General features: G+C 41.1%; 3 protein-coding genes across 5 annotated transcripts; 2 read left to right on the forward strand and 1 right to left on the reverse strand.

Annotated features, from left to right (window-relative positions):
* Positions 1-1,038: 1,038 nt before the first annotated feature.
* Positions 1,039-5,162, forward strand: kcnj13 (potassium inwardly rectifying channel subfamily J member 13; the record flags this gene model as incomplete). The annotated part of the gene is made up of 3 exons (XM_080428398.1): positions 1,039-1,074; positions 2,992-3,553; positions 4,588-5,162. The coding sequence occupies exons 2-3, from the start codon at positions 3,037-3,039 to the stop codon at positions 5,160-5,162; spliced, it is 1,092 nt and encodes a 363-aa protein (XP_080284524.1). The 5' UTR covers positions 1,039-1,074; positions 2,992-3,036.
* A 4,311-nt stretch (positions 5,163-9,473) lies between these two features.
* On the reverse strand, positions 9,474-19,830 carry efhd1 (EF-hand domain family, member D1). Its single transcript, XM_080428403.1, has 4 exons — positions 19,364-19,830; positions 13,947-14,094; positions 12,559-12,693; positions 9,474-11,269 (listed from the first exon to the last, which is right to left on the reverse strand). The coding sequence occupies exons 1-4, from the start codon at positions 19,750-19,752 to the stop codon at positions 11,135-11,137; spliced, it is 807 nt and encodes a 268-aa protein (XP_080284529.1). The 5' UTR covers positions 19,753-19,830; the 3' UTR covers positions 9,474-11,134.
* Positions 19,831-21,739: 1,909 nt separating this feature from the next.
* On the forward strand, positions 21,740-25,140 carry lyrm9 (LYR motif containing 9). 3 transcript variants are annotated; one of them, XM_080428410.1, is made up of 5 exons: positions 21,740-21,958; positions 22,497-22,537; positions 23,016-23,181; positions 24,039-24,143; positions 24,222-25,140. In XM_080428410.1, the coding sequence occupies exons 3-5, from the start codon at positions 23,056-23,058 to the stop codon at positions 24,225-24,227; spliced, it is 237 nt and encodes a 78-aa protein (XP_080284536.1). In that variant the 5' UTR covers positions 21,740-21,958; positions 22,497-22,537; positions 23,016-23,055; the 3' UTR covers positions 24,228-25,140. The 3 variants fall into 3 exon arrangements, with proteins under 3 accessions (XP_080284536.1, XP_080284538.1, XP_080284537.1); XM_080428412.1 differs by having other exon boundaries at positions 24,039-24,131; positions 24,213-25,140; XM_080428411.1 differs by having other exon boundaries at positions 23,019-23,181.
* The last annotated feature ends 69 nt before the right edge of the window (positions 25,141-25,209 follow it).

The raw sequence follows: 25,209 nt of genomic DNA on the forward strand, positions 1-25,209 counted from the left end.
TCGCTATCAACAAAGAAGTACACTGTGGTGTCAGGTTAAGTATGCATTGGCTTTGTGTTTAGGACAGAATGTCTTCACAGAGGAGGGTCACTCCGACTCCAAAGCACAAAATTACTCATTCTTCGGGTAATGTGTCACATCATCATGTCTCATATCAATGATTGTACTGGTCCATTTCAAAACGGTACAATGATTACAGTACAGCATGTCAATGAATGTACCTATCGGTTAAATGGTAAATGGAGTGCAATCACGTATTTCACATTCACCCATTCACACACAGACGGCAAGGCACCAACCTGCTCATTGGGAGCCAGGAGGAGCAGGGGATTGAACTGGGAACCTTCCGATTCCAAGGCCGCACTACCTCCTGAACGACAGCCACCCACATTTTAAACCTGCTTGCTGTCTTCATTTGACTATTTGAAGTATTTTCCATGTTGAAAAGTAAGTATTCTTAGTATTCTTACTGCATGTGATGCCTTTGAGGTTTTAATGAGTCATGTAATTATGTTAAAAAAAATCAAAAGCATTGCGGGCACACACACACACACACACACACACACACACACACACACACACACAAATGCAAAGCTACTTTCATGTGCACGTGCACACACACGTACACACATCCCCTCCCCATTTTCGCCTGTCAGCTGCAGGATGCCAACCAACAAGTGAGTCTTTCAATGAACTGTGACAAGGTGTTGTTCTTTTCCTCCTCCCTCTTTCTCTTTTTCTTCTTCCGGGAACTCTTAATGGGCTCCATGCAGAGTAATGTGACCACTCCAATCATCCTTGGCCCAGAGCTGTGAGCAGCAGATGGGAGTAGCGAGGCAGAGCACTCACAGTCCTGGCTCCCTCAGTGAAGAGCTCCTGGGGTGACACTTTCTCTACTCTTTCTTCTTCAGGAGTCCTCTAGGGATTTACCCCCCATCCTATCGTTCCTTAAGGAATTGTGGTGGCAGTTCTCCACCGCCCCTGGTCCCCTGCCCCCTTTGCCCGCCCGTGGACCAGCTATCAGGGTGAAAAGGTCAGCCAACGGAGAGGGCATTCTTCGCCCAGCCACTGTGGGTGAGTACTAACGATTGGCAAGGGCAGATGCTGGGCAAAGCTGAGGGAAATATATGCATGTGTAGGACAAGAACACATATGGCAACAATAGAGGCTTTGGTTTACTGTGATAGGAAGAGGGCCCTCAGTCATAAGAGTTGTTTCCAGTAGAATCTACAGTGTCAGAAAGTTTAATCGGATCCAGGATTCAGGACTGTAAATCTTTCCCACAGTACAGACATGGGTGAATAGTCCTTATAGATTCTGTAAACTCCATAAATGGGTATAAAGCAAATGTTTGTTGAATGTAGGTGACAAAGTCACAAACATACATCCAGGTGCCATTGAAATTAAAGGAAGATTAGTAATAGTATTAGATAGCTTTTTGTTATACAGCTTTATTTCTCCTCTCTTTCTGTGTAAAACTGGAGGTTTTACGGTTAAAAGAAGGACATTGCAACAACAGAAGGATTGCATATTGCATAAGCGCTCGGACATGCGCGTCCATGATCCTTGTGATCTAAAGAATATATAATCAATAACTTGTTAACATGTTAGGAAATGTACAGCAGGATAGCAGTGGGGAAATAGTTAAGTAATCATCACTGTGTCCCAATGATCACTACAAGACAAGTCTAAATGTTACCCAAAGATCTCTCACACACACACACACACACACACACACACACACACACACACACACACACACACACACACACACACACACACACACACACACACACACACTTTTGTTTGAATTGATTGTTGAACTGTTTGCCCATTATCTATCTGATATGTTGTAAATCTATATGCGGTAGATTTACAGCTACTGTATTCAGAACGATGTAATCAACCCCCGCTCAGCACATGACCCTCATGAGACCACCTTACTGATCACCACCAACCTTAATGACCCAGCCCAAAGACAAAGACCCTTCTTTGTGAGCTAACTTGGTAGACAGCATCTCTGCAGTACTTCTTACCTCCAGCAATACTCAGAGAGCAGGATCTGGTAGTTGACACTTCAATTTTAAACAGCCCATTTTGTCTGATCTTGTCTGCACTTAGTAGGCCATTAAGTTATTTTTGTTGAATGACTTATGGCATAATGGACAAATAATTCTTTGAGGCTGTCGCAGGACCAAACAAAACCCAAAGGGTCCCACAATGTTTGGAGAGGACTGTCTTCTTGTGATTGGCCTGCAGTTATGCGGCCTCTGGGACGAGAAACGATGAGTTATCGATGCACAATATGATATTACTCCTCCTTCATAATGTATTGTTTTTAAAGCTATTACAATTTTAATTTGTTTTGGAGAACTGTAACAAATAGATCACAAACACCAATCACAAAGACAAAACAAAGGGTTCAACATGAAGCTAATAAAACGTTAGATCTTATTAGCTGCGTAGTGTGTAGTTTCATCTGCTCTGAGACAGTGTTATACCCATGCCCTCACACACCATTTTACACTCTTATGTAAATCTTTGTTGAAAATCTTTGTCCATTTTACTTGTATTTAAGTTGCATTATATACGGTACATAAAATTATGTTAAAATGTATACTGTTACTAGCAAACAGGACAAGTTTAAAGACATACAGCATAGTACAGCAAATCTGAAACTCCCCACTGGTGAAAGACACATTCCTACTCTGCATGTCGCTGTGTTACACAGACAGATTCCCCACTGCGCCCGCCTCTAATCTCCTGGCAACAATATTGACTTAGAACTGGAAACTGTGGAGGGGACAAGACTGTTGAAGGCTGTCAGGAGGACTTTCACATACATCTGGCAGTCAGAATGACTGTTGACCTATGAACATGAAACCCGTTCTGATATATGGAGCTCAAACTTGGAATTTGATTCGCTGTACCGCAATCAAACAAGCCGTAAAGTCTCGTATAATAATCTATGGTTTCTTAATTTTTTTCTAGACCGTTGTCACCTTGATCTGCTCCCGTGGAGATCTGTGCGTTACCATGTCAACCAAATCCAACAACCATAATCTGGGAGGCAAAGCATCCAAGTCGCCTCTCCTGTCCTTGCCACCCCGCCAGCGTCTGGTAACCAAGGATGGGCACTGCACCCTGCGTGCGCCACATCCCGCTGCAGGCCAATGGCCCTGGTCCTCAGCCAGAGCATGGTGGCTTGCATTGCATGACCTCTGGGGTGCGGTGGTGGGTCTGCGTTGGCGGTGGGTCTTGCTGGCATTCTGTGCCTCCTTCGTGGCCCACTGGCTTCTCTTTGCCTGCATGTGGTACTTGCTTGCGTACCTCAATGGGGACCTGGCTGTGTTGGATCATGACGCGCCACCTGAGGGACACGTGGTGTGTGTCAAACACATCACCAGCTTCACGGCTGCCTTCTCCTTCTCCCTGGAGACTCAGCTGACCATCGGCTATGGCACCATGTTTCCCAGTGGGGACTGCCCAAGCGCCATAGCTTTACTGGCTGTACAGATGCTGCTGGGACTCATGCTGGAGGCTTTCATTACAGGTACAACACTCATTAACACTCCATCATGTTGTTAAGCTTTTCTTTTAAAGGTATCACCTCCATTGACACCTGACTTATAATAACAGTAGGCCTACAGTGACAACTTCTCTAAAAAAGAATCACTTTCCAGGTATTGTCTGAAGCAGTGGTTCTCCAAGTGGAGATAGGGACCCTCAGGGTTCCTTGACGGGGCTCCCAATGGACCCTTACAGGCCTGTAACTCTGAGAGAGCGTACAAGTGGAACCAAATAGACCTGTATGAGTTCATTTGGTTCCATGTGTATGCTCTCAGAGTTATTGGAGATCTTTGACATTAAAAGGTTTGAGAACCACTGATCTAAAGAAGGGAATTTTGCTTTTATTTTGGCATCTTCTTGATCAGTAGACCATCCATCTATTCAAATATTTCAATATGTCGGCTGACATGGCTGAAATTTATCAAATTAAAATATCAGGATGTTATTTAAAATGATAAATAATTCAAACAGAGCAGGGATTTATAAATTATTCATTTGAGTTATGCTTTCCAAATCAGTGTTGAAACTTTATCCAATCTGCTTAAACTTTGTCATACATTTTTATGTTTATGAATGTGCTGCAAGAAAGGAGATATTCAGATTCTTCCAACCTAAGTACTGTAGCTATATTTCTCATTATATGTGTGTTACACATTGGATGTCAGCAACTTAACAAAGTCTGTTGATGCTGACAAAAAAAATAGGTAATCATAGATTCATATATGATTTCGACTCTCCTTATTTGCTTCACTATCTCCAGGGAATACATGAATTAGATTTATGATATGAGTTTATAAATCTGCCCTCAACTCCTGTCCACTAGACAAAGACAGTGAGATGGGGAAAAAAACACCCCAAGTATGTATCCAACTGATACATGAAAACCAAAAGACAAAAAGACAAGACGATTTTGCCATGATAACATGTTTCCTCACAAATGAGCCTCTGAAAACTGAAACAGGTCATATACCACAAAGATTCCATCAGCTTGTTCGTACATCTTCCATTCATTCCCAGGTGCATTCGTGGCCAAGATCGCCCGTCCTCAGAAACGTGCAGGAGCCATCCAGTTCAGCCCCCTGGCAGTTGTCGGCAAGCAACAGGGAATGGCCTGCCTCATGTTCCGTGCCACCAACGTGCTCCACCGCCCCCTGGTGGACGTGAAAGTGAGTGCCGTGCTGTATGAGGAGCGTGACGGCCAGGTCCTGCATCAGACCTCCCTGGACTTTCATCTGGACCACCTGGGCCCCCGGCCCTGCCCCTTTTTCATCTTCCCGCTCACCTTCTACCACGCGCTGGACCGACGCAGCCCCCTCTACTCTGCGCTGTGCGAGGGCAGCTCCATCCACTTTGAGCTGGTTGTGTTCCTGTCAGCCTCACAGGAAGGTACGGGTGACTCCTGTCAGAAGAGAACCTCCTACCTCCGTCAAGAGATCCAGTTCGACCGACTCTTTGTCCCCGCCATGGGGCTGGACGTCCGTGGAAGGTACACGGTGAACTCTCAGCAGTTTGACACCACCCACTCTAAAGAACCCCTGGACAAGGACTGCGTGGTACAAATCAACGGCGATGGAAGCGACAGGATGGAGTAAAGTGGAGGCAGAGGGGGGTGGGGGTTTGGGGGGCCCAATGACCATAGAGAAAGGTATACTGTTAGCAAGACCAAGCAATAAGGACTGGGAACCATAACCTGGGCAAGATGAAGATTGGAAATGATATTATGGAAGCGGGAAGTGTGTCAAGAATTGAGAATGTATGCAAAGGCAAAGCATCAGTAAGGAAAGGGACAGAATGCAGTGACTCTACAACCATCCATCAAAAAGGGCATTTATGTTGCAGATCAAAGATTTCTTCCAATACATGTATGGACTAGATCAGTGTTTCTCAACCTTTTTTGGGCCAGTGCCCCTTATCACCCGCCCTTATACAATATCCAGGTCCCATACCGCCCCCCACACCCAATTAAAATGTAAGCATTATTTTTTATTGTGTATTCTGTTGCTTATATAATTTAGAAAACATGTAATTGATTTCCAAGTATCAGATTTTACAGTTAACTGGACTGTTAGTATGTGATTATTATGTAATTATTAGCCTACTTCCCAGGGAGAGAGAAAAAGCCTGTTACGATTAGAAGTAGAATTGTATATGGGTGTCAGGCCCTGTCACATCAGGCCCCTCTCATAGCACTGAATGAAAGAGCTGTCATGGCTCTGTCACAGGCCCTGTGACAGGGCTGTCACACAGTGCTGTGAGAGGGGCCTGATGTGACAGGGCCTGACATCCCTGTGACAGGGCTGTGACATGATACTGATCATGATACTGCCCATGATACTGACATGATGCTGACCATGATACTGACATGATGCTGATCATGATACTGACCATGATAATGACTTGATACTGACCATGATACTGACATCATCAATCAAAAACGTGCAACTACAAACAGTTCAGAAACCACGGCTCATTTGAAAAGGTCTAGGATGAAATGAAGAAAATGTACATTTGAATACATTAATACTATATATTATACTGCCCCCCCCCCCCCCCAGGGCACCTCAGCACACCCCTTTAAAAATGATTGCTTCCTTCCAGCACCCCCCAAACTTCTCTGTATGCCCCCTGGGGGGCTGTACTACCACCATTGAGAAATACTCTTCATTTACAAAAGGATCATGTGGGAAGACATTTCACTGTCAATATTAAGCTGCTATGGATATTCAGTTGTAGCCTTTTGGACATTGACATGCATGTCTCAAAGGAACATTTCACCTTTTTTCAACACCATCTCCATATAGGATGGTTCCTCACTAACGCTCTCATAGGCGGACTGTGGATGGTTCGAAAACCTGGCTACCGATGACATTATCAGTGGTAAATTCAACCATTTCAAACGTTCTTTTTTTATTGAAGCAAGAACAATGGCTTCTATCTCAGCGTGCTAACTTTCCAGGAGGAGAAAGGCGATAGTTTCCATTAGCTTGGAATCCCAACCGGTGATGTCATTGGTAGGCAGGTTTCTAAAATGCCCACAGACCACCTAAGACACAGACCGAGTAGACGTGTATGATGAGCATTAGTGAGGGACAATTATATTAAGATTGGGTTGAAAATGTGTTATTTGTTCCTTTATGTTACCTTGAAAATGACATACCTGTTAGAGTGCAGGAGGAAAACAATCAAAATGTGCCTAGATGGTGATCAATAGTTTTATTGATTGTTGTTTGATTTGCTGATTATTGCATTCATTTTGAAAAATCACCTCTAAAATCAGTATGAAAACCCAAGATTAATTTTCTACAATATTTCTATACTTATCTCCATAGGAAGTAAACCTTAACGTTGTAGTACCTGAGTATTTATATTATATTTTCTCTCTTTGATCTCCACAGAGAGAAATCACTGTTATATACATCTCAAAGGAAAATTAATGTTAAAGCAACATAAGATTGCATAAAATTGTGGGATGAGACCTAACTGTATCATACATGCTTCAGTGCCTTGTACAGTGTACATTACATAAAATAAATATTTTCTAAACAAGCTGATCAATGAGAAAGTTATTGTAATTGCATCAGCCATTCAAGTCTCACTCCATAATGTATAGCTCTAGTCTGACTCTGGGATACAGGAGCGTTGTATATGTCTTGGCTTTTACAATGCTGCCTCCATGTGCTCATGGGAGCAACTGCATACAGGTGGACACTGCAGGTTTCAGTGTTTAATTAAAAGGAAGGATCATACCCACCTGTGTTATTGCATATTTATCCCTTTGACTATGAGTCACATTTACTTAACTGCTGACAATTTCCCATTGTGCAGCATAGTTTTTTTTTTTTTTTTTATATCTAACGCATTTGTCCAACTGTCCAGGATGCCATTGGATCCTATTCAATTCAATACAGTATGAAAATCAGACTAGAATTAATTCATTTTCTGAACTTGCATCATTGAGCAAGAATTTGTATTAAGTGTCAGCTTCACTCCTTGTGAACTAACTACTGGTATTTATCCTGGGTGAGATTGTTTCATTAACTGTCCTGAGAATGGAGGAGACAAGATCTACAGTAGTTAAAATAATAAAGCAGTGCAGGGCAGCTCAGAAACCACATTGTACTGTATCAACATTTGATTACAGTATGTTACCAAGGGAGCTTTGGACAATGTGACACTCCTATTCTGTGACCACAGCTATGTTGTTAAAAAAAGTTTTTGTTTAGCTTTTTAGCACTTGTACAGGAAATTGGTTGCACCAAATGACATGTAACATTCAGGAAAGATGGGCAATGGTACCTAGATTACCCAAAACAATTTATGGGTTATTGGGCCAAGGTCAAATGTCATGAAAAAGCATAAAATGATTTTTTTTTTGTTCAGACATAAAATATCAGAAAACAGTATAATTACAGTATGTAGCTGAATGCCCCAAACTCACCCGGTATTTAAAGGGATACTTCACTTTCACATAAAATAAACATTAAAAAAATATATTAAAAAAAAATGAAAGAAGTTATGGCAAAATAAAGGCCCCCTCACACATTAGTAGGACACTCTAATGCGTGAGGGGGCCGTGATTTTTTCATTACTTTTTTCATTTATTTTTAATATATTTTTTAAATGTTTATTTTATGTGAAAGTGAAGTATCCCTTTAATAGCTTGTTTAAATCAGGGTGGATGTTGTTGTTGTTGTGCATAGCATTACTTGTTTCATAATATCGAATCATTTACGTAACATTGGATAGCATGTTGGGGAAAGGCCGGAGAAAAAAAGGGATGACATGAAAAACAGTTCTTGAGTTACAGTATTTTCAAACCAAGGACGTGATTATGTGGTCAGCTCCCTGCCTGACTGAACCACTGGGACACCCTGTTGTATGAAAGATTAATGCTCCTGTTTTAGTTATGAGATATTATTTATGAATTCCATACTGTGGTCAGGCAGAGACCCAGAGGCTGCTATTTTCAGCTGGCTGGGAATGTTTTAAAACCTGGCCTGAACCCTGTGCACGTACCCTTAGCTACCTGAATAAACTGGGCATAATAGCTTTGCTCTGTAGCCTTAGTAGTGTATCCACAGTCCACCTGCCATCCCAGTTCAAACTAGACCCTGATTAGTCTGCAGACACCAGGTGAATGCATTTAATTCCCTAGTAGGATCAGTGGTTCTCAAACTGTTCAGGCCGTGACCCCCCAAAATAATTGTATTTGAACTGGGGACAAGCATTTGGAATTGTAGGAGTTGAGGCATTACATTTTGTTTGACTCGGTTCCACAGATAAATGTTAGCAGATCTACACGCTCACAACGCGCTGTAATGGTCTTATTTATTATGATTATTACTCATTTGAGAGGTATTAGAGGAATATAAAAGTCCTTAAATTGTCACTTTAGAAATGTGCAGATACCCTGTTTACACTTATACTGTATGTTGGTGTGTTTACTGTTGAGTGAGAAAACAATGTTGCACAAATCATCTGGGGAATGGGGGACCCCCCAAAAAATAATTTGGTCCCGACCCACAGGTTGAGAACCACTAGGATAGATAGAGAACTAACTCTATCAGCTGTTCTACAATCTCCGGTAGTGAGATGTTCTGTCAGTGTCACGCACAAGCAGCACAACAAGCAACCTTGATAAAAGCATAGTGTGTTATTTAAAGACTGCTGTCTCTAGTTAAACAAGGAGAATTAAACTGGTCCGTCCGTCCACCACCCCCCCGTCTGTCCGTCCGTCCTGCACACCCGCAACCGAAAAAATCAAAGCAATCTTTGCTATTATTGGTCAATTGTGCTGGATAGTCTGCTATAGAGGGACAAAAGACAAAAACTAGTTTAAAATAAATGTGATTACTATTTTATTTATGGAAAAATACATTACATTAATTTTATTTGATTTTAACAACAGACATTTAAAAAAAATATGCTACATACAGCAGATTTGTTACAAGACAGCCAACAATCTAAAACTATCTAAAATACTTCCTGGCTATTGCAGAGGGTATACAGAAGCCTGTTAGATGCCAGGAGTGTGTCTTAATCGTTAATAGCTGAACAACTACCATTTACTTAATGGCTTTTACGACCATAGCTTAGATTTAATTTAATGTTGACTTTAGATTTGTAAGCCAACTAAACATTAATCATAAGTTAATCAATCTGAGTTATGCCTAATTTATTCTTCATCGTATGACTGTCTCATGCCGAAAATATCAGATCTACATGCACACAAAGCGCTGCATACGCATTGTCAGCTTGCAGATCATCTATTTTCGGCAAGTGAAAGTCACACGATGAAGTATAAATCAGCCGTAAAACATAAGGCTTCATTTGCACTGTATTTCTAAAGCATTGTAGGTGGCACACAGTCATATTCATTTAGTGTAGTTAGATAAGCAAACACACTTTAAAAGGTCTCAAATAAAACATCATTTTTTTCATGGTCCTAACATTGTTCATGAATACGAATTCAAGCTGAAAAGAAATGAAGTTGCTCCACAAACCCATTTGTAAAATTTACATTGGCCATTCCAGTACAATCACTGAGATTGCAACTAGAAAAGAAACATACAGTGTTCTAAAGTCAAATTTCATTAAAGTGATATTTCATGTGCTTATTGAGTTTGTTAGCAAGCATGTTGTGCTTCATTGGATAAAGAGTTTTCACCACGTTCAAGCACCTTTCCCATCACTACTGACACTGGACAAAATCACCTCAAGTGATCCCACCATACAAGATATATGTGATGTGATGCTGAGAATCTTGTGAATGGAATTAAAATATTCTTACTGTAGATTTGCTATAAGTAGGCAGCCACACTTTGTGGTAAGATGGGGTGAACCAAATATCCATATATTATACTTCGAAAAACAAACATTTGTGAATGAGAAGGTGAGGTAATTACCACGATAGTGGATGTTGTTACAAAGATGGTGCTAGTCTGCTCAGGTGCTTCCGGAAGGATAGGATTACACTGCATTGTTATTGTTTACTGTGCTGACCCAAAGCAGTGAACCCACCTGTCGTTTTATTGATAAGACCAATTAGCTATGTCAGGTATATTGCTACCGCACCACTCTTCCCTACCCTTTTAACATTACTAAGAAAATCTTTAAACCAGTTTTTTTTAGGTAAAAAAGAAAAAAGAATGGAATCAATATTATAATCTGCATTGGTCATTTAAGATGCTCTTTCTCCATTGATATTGAATGGGAAATGGATTTTGTGAATATAAGGGTTACTTAACACTGGTTCCATATCTGTGCAAATGTCATGATACGATTCACTCACCGTGTTCACAAAGTGATGCTCCTTTTCAAAACATGACAACACACACTAGATTTACTGTGGGAGGTCAAAAATAAACCTTTCAAAGACCAAACAATGATTTAAAAAAAAGGTTGTCATGAAATGGAAAAAATAAATAAGCTATGAAATTGGTTGGTTGCACCGGGGGCAAACGATGAGGCTAGCTCTAAAGTCTCCTTCCAGGTGAAATGTGCGTGGTCAGAATGGTGCACGTACTGTACGTGTGCTGATGTCTACATGTAATTGCAAGACACCTCATGAGCAGAATGTGGACTGCAGCTCTTTGAAGGCAGCGCGTCTTTGCTTCCTGTCCAGCTCCTCGCGCTGCTTCTCCTCTTTCTCCTCACGGATTTCAGCCTCAAACTTACTGCCCAGAGAAAGAGCTTGCACCTGGAAAACACACAGAAGATTGACAATCAATGGGCAATGCTGAAAGTGATTTAATAAAAATAACAATTTCCACTTTGGTCTTCTCCAGCAAACCAAAATCTAGGATGGTTAACTAGTCCCGTACATCCTGTCACCTGTTTTGTTTTGTGCAATAGAGCTGGTTCCCACCCAGGTAATCTGCTTTTAGGTAGTCAAAAATATTATTTAATACATACAAAATCATAATGCAAAATTGAAATTGAAATCTACTTTTATCCTATCGTCTTATCTTGACTTCTCTAAGAACGTTGCAGCTTGTGGCTTGTTGCAGAGGGGGGCTCCAAGGCAAAAAGGTTGGGGTGCACTGCACTAAAGGTCCTCCTTCATGGCTCAACCACTAACCACATAATTGTGACGTTCATGTGCTTGAGTCAGTCTGTGTCACATATTCGCCTCACTCCTTAATACTTTCCTGTCTCCATCCACTGTCTAACAAAACAGAAATGCCTCAAAAAAAGAAAAGAGAAAAGGAAAGAGAAATGAGTTGACTCATAATTCAAGGGCCATCCTGGGTGCTGAGGGTAGATCAGGACATTGTTCGGAGTACGAATGCTCTGTGGCCTTTTTAGACATCAGCATAGAAACATTGAGCACATCTGTGACAAAATTCCCAGTGTGGGGGCCTCCTCCAACGCCTCAACCAATGCCTGAGTCCTGTGATGTCCCCACCTTCTGTTCTCCTCCTCCCAGGCAAGAGAGAAATGAGGGAACGAGGCCACAGATGAAAAGGCTGAATTACACAGCAATTATGAGGCGCATCTCGAACTGGGTCACTACCGATTCAAACTGGCTTCATTCTCTATTTTTATATACAGTACAGTTATATATATATATATATATATATATATATATATATATATATATATATATATATATATATATATATATATGATGACCAGAAACCTTGTATCTCCATATTTCATATTTATTATTGGTAAATGAATGCCCTACTTCGTCATACTACAGTGTCGCACAAAAGTATCAAAAATAACATTGCGTTGTGAGGTTGTATATCTGCTATTTTTTTAAAAACATTTTAAATGAACGTGAAAGTGGTTAGGTCTGTGTGGGTTTTATAAATATTCAACCAATGAATGTATGAAAATAATCAAATCGTGGTCAAATAAGAGATTTCATGATGCATTGATTTTTCGAATCGTAATAGAATATAATTGTTGTGAGGTTAAACATATGCAACTCTAATAAAAACTCACAATCACACACGTCCATCCCCCCTCCGTTGACTGTACCTTGGCTTCAAAGAAGTCTTTGGCCCCCATCACTCCCTCAGTAGAGACATCTATCTCTGACAGCCTGGCCAGAGCCATGAGACCACTCTCCTCCTGTAACTCTCCAGCAGCAGCCCTTCGGAAGATGAGCAGGAACTACAGGTGATGAGTAGAGGGAGTGAGATAACATCATAATCCATAACATACATCAACTTATAGACAACTTTCGTATCACTTCAACACTGTTATGGCAAGAAGGTTGGATGTTGAAGATTTGTACAAGTTAAAACAATCAGTGATTAAATTCTTGGCCACTCACGCACGGCACAAAAACCCACAGGTCATGAATCATAAATTGTGTGTGTGTGTGACTGTGTGTGTGTGTGTTTGTGTTTAAGAAATGCAAAGACTATCAAATTAAATGAGTAAAAAAACAGTCTTCATTTTGCATCTTCATTTAAACCACTGTTGCAAAATGCTTCATGGTGATTTTAAATGTATTTCAGTTAAGACCACACATGAGATTTAACAGTTGTTTGCAAGTTGTTTGCAATTTAGTAGCTCTGTCCTCTATAAAGAATGGGTTTCTTTGTGACCTTGCTGGTTTTGTGTGAACTGATAGGGTTTCTCATTTAGCCCAGAGGGGAATTGGACAGGTAATGGGATATTCTCTCTCCCAAACAGTCAAAAGAGAGAGAGAGAGAGAGAGAGAGAGAGAGAGAGAGAGAGAGAGAGAGAGAGAGAGAGAGAGAGAGAGAGAGAGAGAGAGAGAGAGACTATTATATTTACATTTTATACTGTACATTGGCATTTACTACTATGGAATTGGCAGAGTTTTTAATAAATAAATAAGTTAAGATAAAGTGGGTTTCCAGAGAGAAAGGCCTCTGTGTGAGAAGTGTAGTGTGTGAGTAGGAGGTCTTACTGAGGAGGACTGGATAGACAGACAGACAGACAGACAGACAGACAGAGGGGGCTCCAACAGTTGCCAGGGCCACCTGTTAATATCAGCTGCTTCCTGCCTAACATTTTCACTCATTCCCTCGAGCAAACACTTATTTCCCTCTGCATACACATAGTCTTAAGTATGCACACACACACACACACACACACACACACACACACACACACACACACACACACACACACACACACACACACACACACACACACACACACACACACACACATCACTATGTTAAAGAGAACACATCCAGGCAGATGAGGAATCGCTAATCATAATTTATAAATACATCTCTAACGCACACACACGCACGCACACACACACACACACACAGAAACTCACATCACTATGTTAATGACAACACATCCAGGCAAAGGAGGAATCGCTAATCATAATCTAAAAATACATCTCGCACGCACGCACACACGCACACACCCACACACACCTCTCTGTAGCTGAGCTTGCCATCAAAGTCCTCGTCCACCTCTTTGATCATGTTCTTCAGGCCCAGGTGGGTCTGTGGTGCACCAAGCTTCTCCATCATCAGCTTCAGTTCCATCAGGTCAATGAAGCCGTCCTTACCAGAGTCAAACCTGCCACAGCAAAACACAGCAAAACAGCGACTGCTATTACATCACAGTACCCATTATTACAGTATTAACATAATATTCCTCTGATGAAGCTGTTCAGTGTCTGTAACTCAGACCTTCTCACGGCTCATTGGTTGAAGAATGTTGGGAAAACATTGGATGAAAAACATTGGACTGGTAGATCACATTAGTTTAAGAAGATTGTCTGATATAACCCATAGGTTGAAGAACATTTTGGACTCAAACTCAGTTTTACTTATATTGAAATTATTATTAGTATGTATTATCAAATGAGTCTATCATATTATTTGTAATATGATAGTAATATCATTGTGTTTGCATATAATCATGACGGATGGTGGGACCTGTCTGTTGTCACCTTTGAGGCAAAAGCTCAGTGAAGCCCTCTCTGATAGAGTCAGTATTTATAGAAGTGTTCACACAGCTGTTAAGGGGAAAGACAATCTGAGTTTGAGTGACAAAGTACATGCACATATACGCATGGGCGTGCACGTGTGCGCGCGCACACACACACACACACACACACACACACACACACACGTGCGGTCGCGCATGCACACAAGGTTATCAGACATGCCATGCCCTAAATGGTCCAGGCAGTAATCTGGTCAGACCAGAAACTAGGCTATTGTTTCATTCCTCTTCCAAAAGGTCACTTGGACCCCCACTCCATTTCTTTTTTAAAACCTCATGAATAAGAAATATAAACTATGAAACAATCAGGCTGCATGATAGCACCGCAGTGCCAACAAAGGAACACTAAAATCTACCAGACATCAAAACTCCCAAAGGAATCTTGTCCACTTTAAGCGATAGCAGTGAAAGTTGTTCTTGTATTGGACAACTGCTGTTTGAACACACAGTGAGACAACTGCTACTATACTGCAGCAACTGACATGGGTTGTGCAGATTGGTTGTGGCCATGTGTAGACAAAGCCTTTGAATGATTCCCTAGTTTATTATAAGCAAATCAACCAAGATCCTAGTTAAAAAACTTGCTAAGTTGCACGCAAAATACTAACTAAACTAAAATAACGTCTAAAAATCGTAGATGATATTGAAATGAATAAAAGCTAACAATGAAAAATAAGAATAAACCTAACCCTAACCTCTTATCTGAGACCATCGTTGAAAAACATGCACATAAGCCTTTAATATGGGAGACTGACAATCGTCTACAGACAGGAACATTTTGGTGTGGATGTTCCCTTCTTGATAAACAACAACAAATTCTTTTAAACCAAACCTCCCTTTTCTTTTGGAGGGAGTGGTGCCACTTTCATTGCAACCGTCCAGGCTGAGGCTCATTGTCTCGGCAGCTTCCTCCAGTGTTAATTATAGATGCTGGAGCTCTTTGGCATGATGGGATATATTTTTGGGACCTCACTTTCTCTACTGCCATTTCTCCCCATTTCCCTCACTCTTATGTCTGCCTGTCTCTCCCAATTTCATGCAAGCACATTTTAGTGTAAATAATTTCAATTTTAAGCCAGTGAGTGTAGCTGGTTTTATTCTGAGTCTTAACATTGTGGTGGATGTTTTCACCCAAGAATAAGATAGAGGGTCAAACCGAGGCAACGCCAAGAAGAAATACGCCTTTAGAAGAAAAACCCAGTGAGTTGAACAGAGTCCAGGCTTGTTTTGACGGCCCGCCTGAGTGTGTAAACACTTAAACCACATCTATATTTAAGGCAATATTTTACTTTGGTTCATTGTTTGTAGTTGTTGGTATGCATGTTGGCCTGAAATCTAAAGTAAAGTTACATGAGCGTAAGCAGAGGGAATGAGACATCTCTTTGTTAAAGTCTGGGGCTTCTGGCCCGGACGGTTGGCGTAACCGTCTGGGCACCTAGGCTGGTAATTCAGCCTGACAGCGTGTCGCGGGTTGGACTCCCGATCCCGACGACCTTTGCTGCGCGTCACCCCCCCCCCCCCCCATCTCTCTCCCCATTTCCTGTCAGTCTACTGTTTCTATCAATAAAGGCAGAAAATGCCCCAAGAATATCTTTAAAAAAGAAAGAAAATCTGGGCTTCTGACTGCTGACAATTTTTCATTAAGACAAACAGTGAGTCTTATTGAACAGCTGTAGGCGATAGTTAAGTTGGTGACAGTTGCATAGGAGAGGACAAGGCAGTGAACTCCCACACACATAGCCTCTTGCTTACCCAGGTCGCATGAATCACATCACATCAACATGGCCATACAGGGAAATGAACGTTTTTTAAATGTGAAATATGCTTTCAAGTTCAGACCCAGCGTTTTCTGAAAATAGAAACTAGGGCGCTACAACATGATGCTGCACCAGATCTCCCATGGGGATGAAGGAAGTGGGTGAGTGGGACAGACAGGATTACGCAAAGAGATGAGATGGTGAGATTTGAGGTGAAGGTAACTGTCAGGGCTTCAGACAAAGAAAGAAAGAAACACACAAATCCATAAAAATACATTGAGATGTTTTCATATCATATTGTCTAACCCTTCAAACTGAAACATACACTCATATATATGCTTTCAGGTGATGCATGTCTACAGTATATCATCATATATACTTACATAATTGGAATTAAATGTACAATTTTAACTACAACTTCACTTAGAAGCACTTGTCATCCGATGGCAGATGCAACTCAGATCAGAGAGACAACTTTTGAGGTTACGGAATAGCTGTTGTTGGAATTCAGTGCATGCTCTGTAGAAAGACTCTCCCACTTATTTATCTCAGCTTCACACATTCCAAAGTCCTACCCACTCTCACCAAATATACTGACCCAGCTCATCCTGCGGCACACTAGAAGGACAAGCCCAGTCTCAGTTAAGTACTGCTAATGATAGCTGATGGATGAACTCTGTTCAACCGCCAAAACCTGCCAGAGTTGATGACAAGGGGTCAAGTAACCTGCATAATTGAAGACTGGAGCCATTGACCAGTCAGACTTTTGTTGCCAACAGCCATTAGGAAACTCTTTTTAACAATGCACCTGACCTCTTTATTTGTGTTGTTCACTAAAGATTGGGCATGGAAATGGTAATAAAGTCAAATAAGCAAGCAGCTATAAAGTATGGCCTGCGCAAATAATCTTTTGTGTAACAAACCACAGTCGTAACTGTGTTTATAGAGTCAGCATACTGCAACGGTAGTGATACAGTGTTAAAGTGAATACACTTCAGGACAATACTGTGGGGGGAAAGACTGCATGAACCACCAGCACATGATGACGCACTTGCCGGAATCATGATGGACATACGCTTATTATTAACTACTACAAAGACTATTATTAGAGACAGAGCACACATCATACTTTAACCAAGGCCTGAGAGATGGAGGAGAGAGAGAGAGAGAGAGACAAGCAGAGAGACTTTTCCTGATTGGGAAACCCCCATCATACATGCATAGTGCGTATATGCATGCATGGAGAATCATAACGACGTCTGGCAGGAAAACAGGAGGCAACACAACTTAAACCTATAAGACAGCTGTTTCTTCTAGAGTGGAACTATGAAAATACTCTTTCTTCGTTTCCCCAACACTATCTTCCAGTGTCTATCCCTCTTCCTGCATATCAAAAGTTGTCTGACCCACTTCCTATCTCTCTTAAATGTGGAACCGCTTGTATGCCAAACTGAACAGGATATCAAAAGTCATTCCAACTTTACAGTTCATCTCCAGAGCACAGCAAACCTGCACTGTCACTGCATAATGTAGACCGGTGCTGGTATTGCAGTCAGTGACTTGCAATATGCTTCACCTCTACGCACGACTGTGATGCGTACCTTTTCCCAAGTAGCACCTGCACAATAGTCAATCTGACAGCTTACAGTTAGTCCAAGGTTTCTGAAAGTGAAGAAAAGGTGAGCCTCTAATGCTCCAAGAAAAATGCTTTATATTATATACCGTATATCCTGTATGTAATTTAAATCCTGGCTTTATAGCCTTCCCTTCCCTTGCCCTGGACACACACACACACACACACACACACACACACACACACACACACACACACACACACACACACACACACACACACACACACACACACACACACACACACACACAATGATGCTATTGTCACCCAGAGTAGGGGGTGCCACTGGAGGAAACAGCCACAGACAAGAGTGGCCCTTATGCTCTGATTGAAAAGGACACCATCACAATGCCTGAACAGTCCCAATGCCCAGGAGGGAGAGGGAGAGAGAGAGAGAAATAGAGAGAGAGAGAGAGACAGACAGACAGAGAGACCGAGAGAGGCAGAGAGAGACCGAGAGAGAGAAAACATTATTTTGGCCTGGTAGGGGGATGTCAACAACCAGGGAGGTTTCAAATCCAGGCAGGGGCTGGTGGGTACTGCCTGGTTTACAGACTGATGTTGCAGGGTGACAAGGCAGGCTGCAGCAGTAAGGACTTACCTGTCTGTCAGAGGATTACGGGGAGGCTGTACTAAGCACTCTCTCTCTTCCCCATACAGCAAGCTACTTAAGCTGCACACATGACCAGAAGTATGTGCAAGACATATCTAAAAAGATGTTGTTTATGCCAGCACCAGCGGAGGATAAGTCACATAGTAAATCAATGATCCAATCAGAAGTTATCAGTGAATTTGCAATCATTCTGAACAGTAGGTGTTTTACTGGTTTCAATTGGTCAACATAGACTACTAGTATTAGGTTAATCTGATCAGGGGCTTCCAGTCCCACATGTTACATGTGGATAGGAGTCCTATACATGTCCTATCATAGGATTCAATATCCTTGGATCTGTATTCAACCATGTACGGTATATGTATGTTATTAACCCATTCAATCCAGCAACGCCTCTGTCATTTTAGATTTGAGCTATATAACCATTATTTTATACTTTGCCTATTCAAAAATAGCAGATATACAAGCTCATAGCGCAACACCGAGTGCCACGCTATGAGCTTGTAGATCTGCTATTTATTGAAAATCGTGAAAGTTTGTGCAAATATTTGAATATATATATATTTTTAAAGCGAACATGTGTAACTCAAATACGTATCATTTTGGGGGTCCTTGTCTGACATAAAAAAGTTTGAGTAGGCCTACCACTGATATTATAGCAACATTTTTGTGTTGGTTTTTCAGAAACCTGTTAGGATTTAGAAGACATTTGTAGATGCGTTCCTGGATTGAACGGGTTCATGTAATTTCCTATGAGCCACTCCATAAGACAAATAATAATAATAATACATTATGCATGCAGGCCTATGCCCTGCTATATCAGATCAAACATACCGCTTAAACATCTTCTCCATGTCCTTGATCTGTTTGCGGGAGAACTCTTTGAACTCCGTGTAGGGGTTGAACACCTTGGAGAGCCTGGGAGCCGCAGTGCCATCGTTGATGTCCTGTCTCCGGCTCAGTTTGGCGCTCAGTTCAGAAGGTGCATCGCCATCGTCGTTGTTGTTGTTGCTGCTGCTGCTGCTGCTGCTGTGTCCCCGTGGTGGCTCTGGGTCGTTGCTGTGTCCCCGTGGTGGCTCTGGGTCGTTGTTGTGTCCCCGTGGTGGATCTGGGTCGGTTGGTTGTTTCACCGGTGTCGCTTGTGTCATCTGATCCGACGGAGTCTCTGCCTCTGCGGCCAACAACCTGCGCTGTAGTTTTCTGGCCAGCTCCTCGGATGCCATGTTAACACTAAACTGGATGGATTTAAAGGACAGTGGATTGTACAGGACAGGAGTGCTGCTGCTGCTGCTGCTGCTGCGGACTGTCCTCTGCTGCCTGCGCTCAGCTGTCAGATCAGCTGTGTGTATCAGTGTGCGTGCATGCGTGTGCGTGCGTCACGATGCGCTCGGTACCAAACAGTTTCCAGGGGGGGGGGGGGGCAGATCGCCTATAGTGCAAGTCTTCCACAAAGCTCAGCCTCAGCGCCAGCTCTGCTTGCTTATGAATACAATAAACTGTTATTTCTTTAAACCAACACTAGAGCGTGGAGATCATGGATCATTTGATCATGTGTTTGGGTAAATGATTGCAGCTAGTTGGATTATGCTGTTTATATTTATATATATACTTATATAATCTATGGTAGCCCTGAAACATCACGGTCATTATCATGACAGTCATTGATGAACTTCAACCTGGTGTTTGCACTTTCTCCATTTATAGTCCTTACATCTACATAAACGTTCAGATTTAAAATATTAAGTGTATACCTTATGGACTCAGATGTTAAAAGTCTGTACGGGCCCTTAGAAGTACCCGTATCTTCCGTATTGTTCAATAAAAAGCATTTTAATCCGATTGGTGGCCATATTTTTTGTGTTTTCACCACGTTTTCAACTCTAGTACCCTATCGATTGGGAGGTGTACTGCACTCTGATACATTATAACTCTATGATAAAATGGCCACCGATCGGATTAAAATGCTTTTTATTGAACAATACAGAAGATATGGGTACTTATGAGGGGCTTTACATATTGTAACATCCGTGGCCATGGGGTAAGCACTTTATATTTGAAGTCTGAACGTTTATGTAAATGTGCGGGCCATAAAGGGAGGAAGTGCAAACACCAAGTTGAAGTTCATTCATGACGGTCGTGACAGACGACCGTCATGTGAACCATGACTACCTCAGCGCCAGCTCTATTATAAATAGAATAAACTATTATTTATTTAAACCAACACTATAGCGTGGAGTTCATGGATAATTAGGAGTGTGTTTGGGTAAATTAGTGCATATAATAGCAACTATTGTCAGATTATGCTGTTTGTCTATACACTGATACGGATGACACACGATAGAGAGAGAGAGATGGAGAGGGAGAGAGAGAGAGAGTTTTCTTTTTGCCTTTTATCGAACGTTGAAGAATAGGCCTGCTGATTGCAAGATTTCCCTTTGACTCAAAATAAAAAGGACAAACAACATGAAAACTAACTTTTATAAACAATAAACTGTTGGGAAACAGCAACATTTTTGGCATGTATATATGCATTTTGACTTGCATCATTAAACAAAACAAAAACAAAACCATATCAAGAGATTGAAGGGAATGAATAAAGATCGTGACTAGTACTCAGAGGCTCAGAGCTGCGTCACTCTTTACCGTTAGGCGGTTGGTTGGCTGATCGCTCCAATACATTCCAGTCCAGCTGGGGGCGGTAATGCACTCTTTTCCAACCACAAATAAACAACAAGGAAGGAAGAAGAGGACTTGCGCAAGTTCATGTTTCTATCAGTGTTGCCATGTCCGCTTATTATAAGCGACTATGGCCTTCTTTTTCTGTGAAGTTGCTTGTAAATATTGGTTGTTGCGGTTTTTTGGGCTTGTTTCCAAAGTGTGCCAAGGACGTATAGTTGCTTATTTGGGCTTGTTGTTTAAACCAGTGGTTTGCTAATATTTTCATGTCATGGACCCCCAAATTAATATGTATCGTAGCCTATTTGTGATGGAATGTTTCAAAAAATATTCCACGTTATTTCAAGATTGTTGAAAATAGCAGATCTACAAGCTCACAATGCGTCGCATCTCCACGCGTTGTGAGCTTGTTAGATTGGCTATTTTCAAATAACCGATGCATAGGTTTAAAGTGCTCATGTTCTTTTGGGCTTGTTTTCCTAGACCTGGTTGCTTGTTTCTCTCACAAGACCTGGCAATACTGCACAGTTGCACTTCCCTAGCTTATGTCTATCATTCATGGATTTCTATCCAGTCAAATAGAGACAGTGTAGAGTTCCACAACAGATTTAATTGGCGTTGATTAGATAGCTAATTCATTACTATGTATACCTAGTAGCTGGTGGAACACCTGTTGCGTTTTGTCTCCCTTTTAGCGAGCCGAGACAGAGGGCATTCGTGTCTTGTTTTTGTTTACAGTCCATGTGTCATCATGTGAGTCACCATAATGTTAATCTGTCTTGTAATATTTGAGATTGTTGTAACGTTATCAACACTTTAAATTAATGTGTTTGTCTGTAGATGTATGTATGAATTAGCTATGTACGAATAGGCAAAAGGCATTTGATAGGAGTTCTCCTTAACGTCCATTGACCAGATCTGTAGGGGGCGCAGTGGAGTAATTATAAAGCATTTCCCCACCCGGTGGATTATTACATTTTGGTCAAAAATGTATTCTAGACGTGAGGTGGGGGGCTCCGAGTGTTCCCATTAAGGAAAGTAGGGCTTTGGCTTTCAACATCTTAAAACCGTCTTTGTTTTTGTGAGTGGCGAAAGTGTATTTAAAATGTTTTACTACAGACGAGAGGCTGCGCAGCCTGCGCTACCCCAGTTGCTCGGGCAAGGGGCAACGGCTCGAAAGTACCATTCTAGCGTTAAGGAGAACTCCTAACTTTGTGGATCAGACCTAGGGGACAAGAGCAAGACAGGTTCTAATATTTTGTTCGTCTTGTTCTGTTTTTGGTTTGGACAGTGATGCAACAAGAAGAACCTGAAGAGCCTGTGTGAATGAAGGTATCCTTAGAAAAATAGTTTTTTTAAATTACATATTTAAACCCGAAGCCTGTTTTAAGATCTGCCAGATGTAAATGTGATTAGTAGTTTCACCTCAAATGACATGCAGACAGGTCCTTTTGGACGAGCTTCCATGGTCTTGTTATGGTATCAGCTGATAAAATTCCAAAAGCCTTCAAAGCTTTTAAGATGCTTGAAAAGTGGTATTACTATTATTAACAATGACATTTTGTTGAAATTAGGAAACGGTTAATAAATGTATTCTGTCAAAACCACCAAGTAACAAATTGTCCTTATTGTTGGGTAGTCTTATTTTCAGATTTAGTGTCTAAAAAAGTGCTTAGTAAACAACAATCTTTTCAATCAGCTTATGAATATGACCATAAAATGTGAGGGCCATTATTAATACATTTGACCAATTTTGGGTCAATTCAAAACTAAATATAGTATCCTAACAAACACATTTCCCTTTCCACAGAAGTCTGTTGATTAGACTAGAGATATTGCACACTGGAGATATGCCACCTTTAGCTGGAGCTGAATTAATACAGACACCCGTACATCTCTACCGGTACCTGCTCAGGTGCTGCAGGCAGTTACCAACGACAGCAATGCAACAACATTATCGACACTCAATAAGACAGGTGAGGTCTTCTTCCCCTAAGCAGGGATGGGCAATCCGACTGTAACTGTTACTGGTATGAATTCATTCAGTGGTACTATGCAAGTATAATTTTTTTTGACTGTCAACAGTATTTTATGTTTTTAATTGATTGAGTATAAAAAAAAATACATTGCAAATTGAATATAAAAATTGCACAGCATGATTAGGTATTTGTGTGACAACGTGATGTTCCAAATTTGTGGAATTCACATGGAGAGAGCCAAGTGATAGGACAATCACACAGATGAAGCGACAAGAGTCACTAAAAACACCCTGTAGGCAGACCACATCGGGCAAAGAGTTTGGAGCTCCTGTTTGGTTTTAGAGGGGGAAGGAACTGGTTGGAATAACGTTTCCCTGTTCCTTCCACGCGCTACGTCCAACCAGGGAAACTCCCCCCTGTCAGGTGATAAGAAGCGGCTTGATAGCTCCTCATGCATTGAAGGAAGCATGAGCTCAGTTCTGGGCTCTCCCTATGCTGGCAGAGGAAGAGTAGTGCCCAGGATTACATAGGCAATTGGCACTGGGTGAAAAAATGGGTTACAAAATCGTGGGATAAAAAAGAATATATTAAAAAAAAAAATCAAATACATTACAAAAGATAATGTTGCTATATACTGTATACAGCAACAACTACACCAAAAGGGGTTCCCGGATTGAAAGGTGTAGTTATGTATTGGTGTTCCAGGTCTAAATGGGTTAAGCATGCCCAAAACCACAGCTTAATGCTAAACCACTTTCGTAGAATTCATATATTGATTCCTGTAATCTTGGACAGTTGAAGCATTAATAATATGCACAAATGTCTGAATCTTGTCTTGTCTTTTTTCACTGTAGGGATACAACAGTCATTCAGATGAAAATGACCCAGAGAGGATACAACTGATAATTCAACGAGCTATTGGAGATGCCAACTGGATCCTTGATAAAGTGAGTTTAAAGGTCCACTACTTTTCAACATCATTAATGCAGACGGAGTAAGTTGTGATTTTATCATTTTTTGTTTTACAGTATGTGAAGAAGTGAGGCAACTACTGCTATTATTCAATGCAGCTGGATGTCCTCCATGGCTGCTCTTCCCAGTGTTTGGTCTGACTGCAGCTGTGTCTGTACATGTTATATACCTGAAGAACTTTATGGCCACACTTCAGTATTCAATGCATTTTGAGTGAGTTGTATCCTGTTGTTTAGGTTACAGACTTATTGAAATAATCATCACATAAATGTTGACTTTATGTAAAATGACTACTTTATTGAGTATAAACGGCATGTGTGTGTGAGTTTAGGGCTGGGCATTTTAAGTAGCTAATTTACATGTTTAAGTACTCTGAAGGGAAGTTAATACCAAAGCAAAATGTGGGTAAACACGATATCTTTCATTGTACTGCCTGTCTAGACAGTAGCCTAAACTATTCGGCACCTGCCTTTTATCAAATCTGCTCAGGCTAAAGGCTCACACCATGAGCTGATAGCAAGTAGTTCGGAAAGGCTCGTTGTCGGTATCAGCCAAACAAAGAATTGGACTACTTAAGCTCACCCCTAATATAAATTTGTGTGTAGGTATATAATTGCATTAATCTTTTAACCGCAAATGCTTTTGCCATGCTCAAATGGGAGCACCATGGACACCAATGGCTGTGTGTTTTGTATTTAATGGTTTTATATCCAAGTAATGAGTCAAAGCATCAAACACAGCACCACAGTCCACATATTTATGAAGTATATTTATTTTATGGAGTCGGAGAGCCAGTTCTGTAGAACTATGTAAGTTAAATACTGCTGTCATTAAAACAAAAAACACTCCAATGTATACTTTTTATAGACTACAAGTGTTTAAGGTCAAATCTTGTTTCTAATTTATGTATCCTACTTTCTGTTGCAGCTAAACATGCTATAGATTTCTCCATGCTACAAATGATTAAACCCTCATAAATCCATACACCCGTTTGATGATCCTAATGCCCATGACAGCTGCTGATTTGTATCAATCACCTGCAGTCAAATGTAA

Source organism: Gymnoscopelus braueri (genome assembly GCF_963280865.1).
Source record: "Gymnoscopelus braueri genome assembly, chromosome: 5".
NCBI lineage: Eukaryota > Metazoa > Chordata > Actinopteri > Myctophiformes > Myctophidae > Gymnoscopelus > Gymnoscopelus braueri.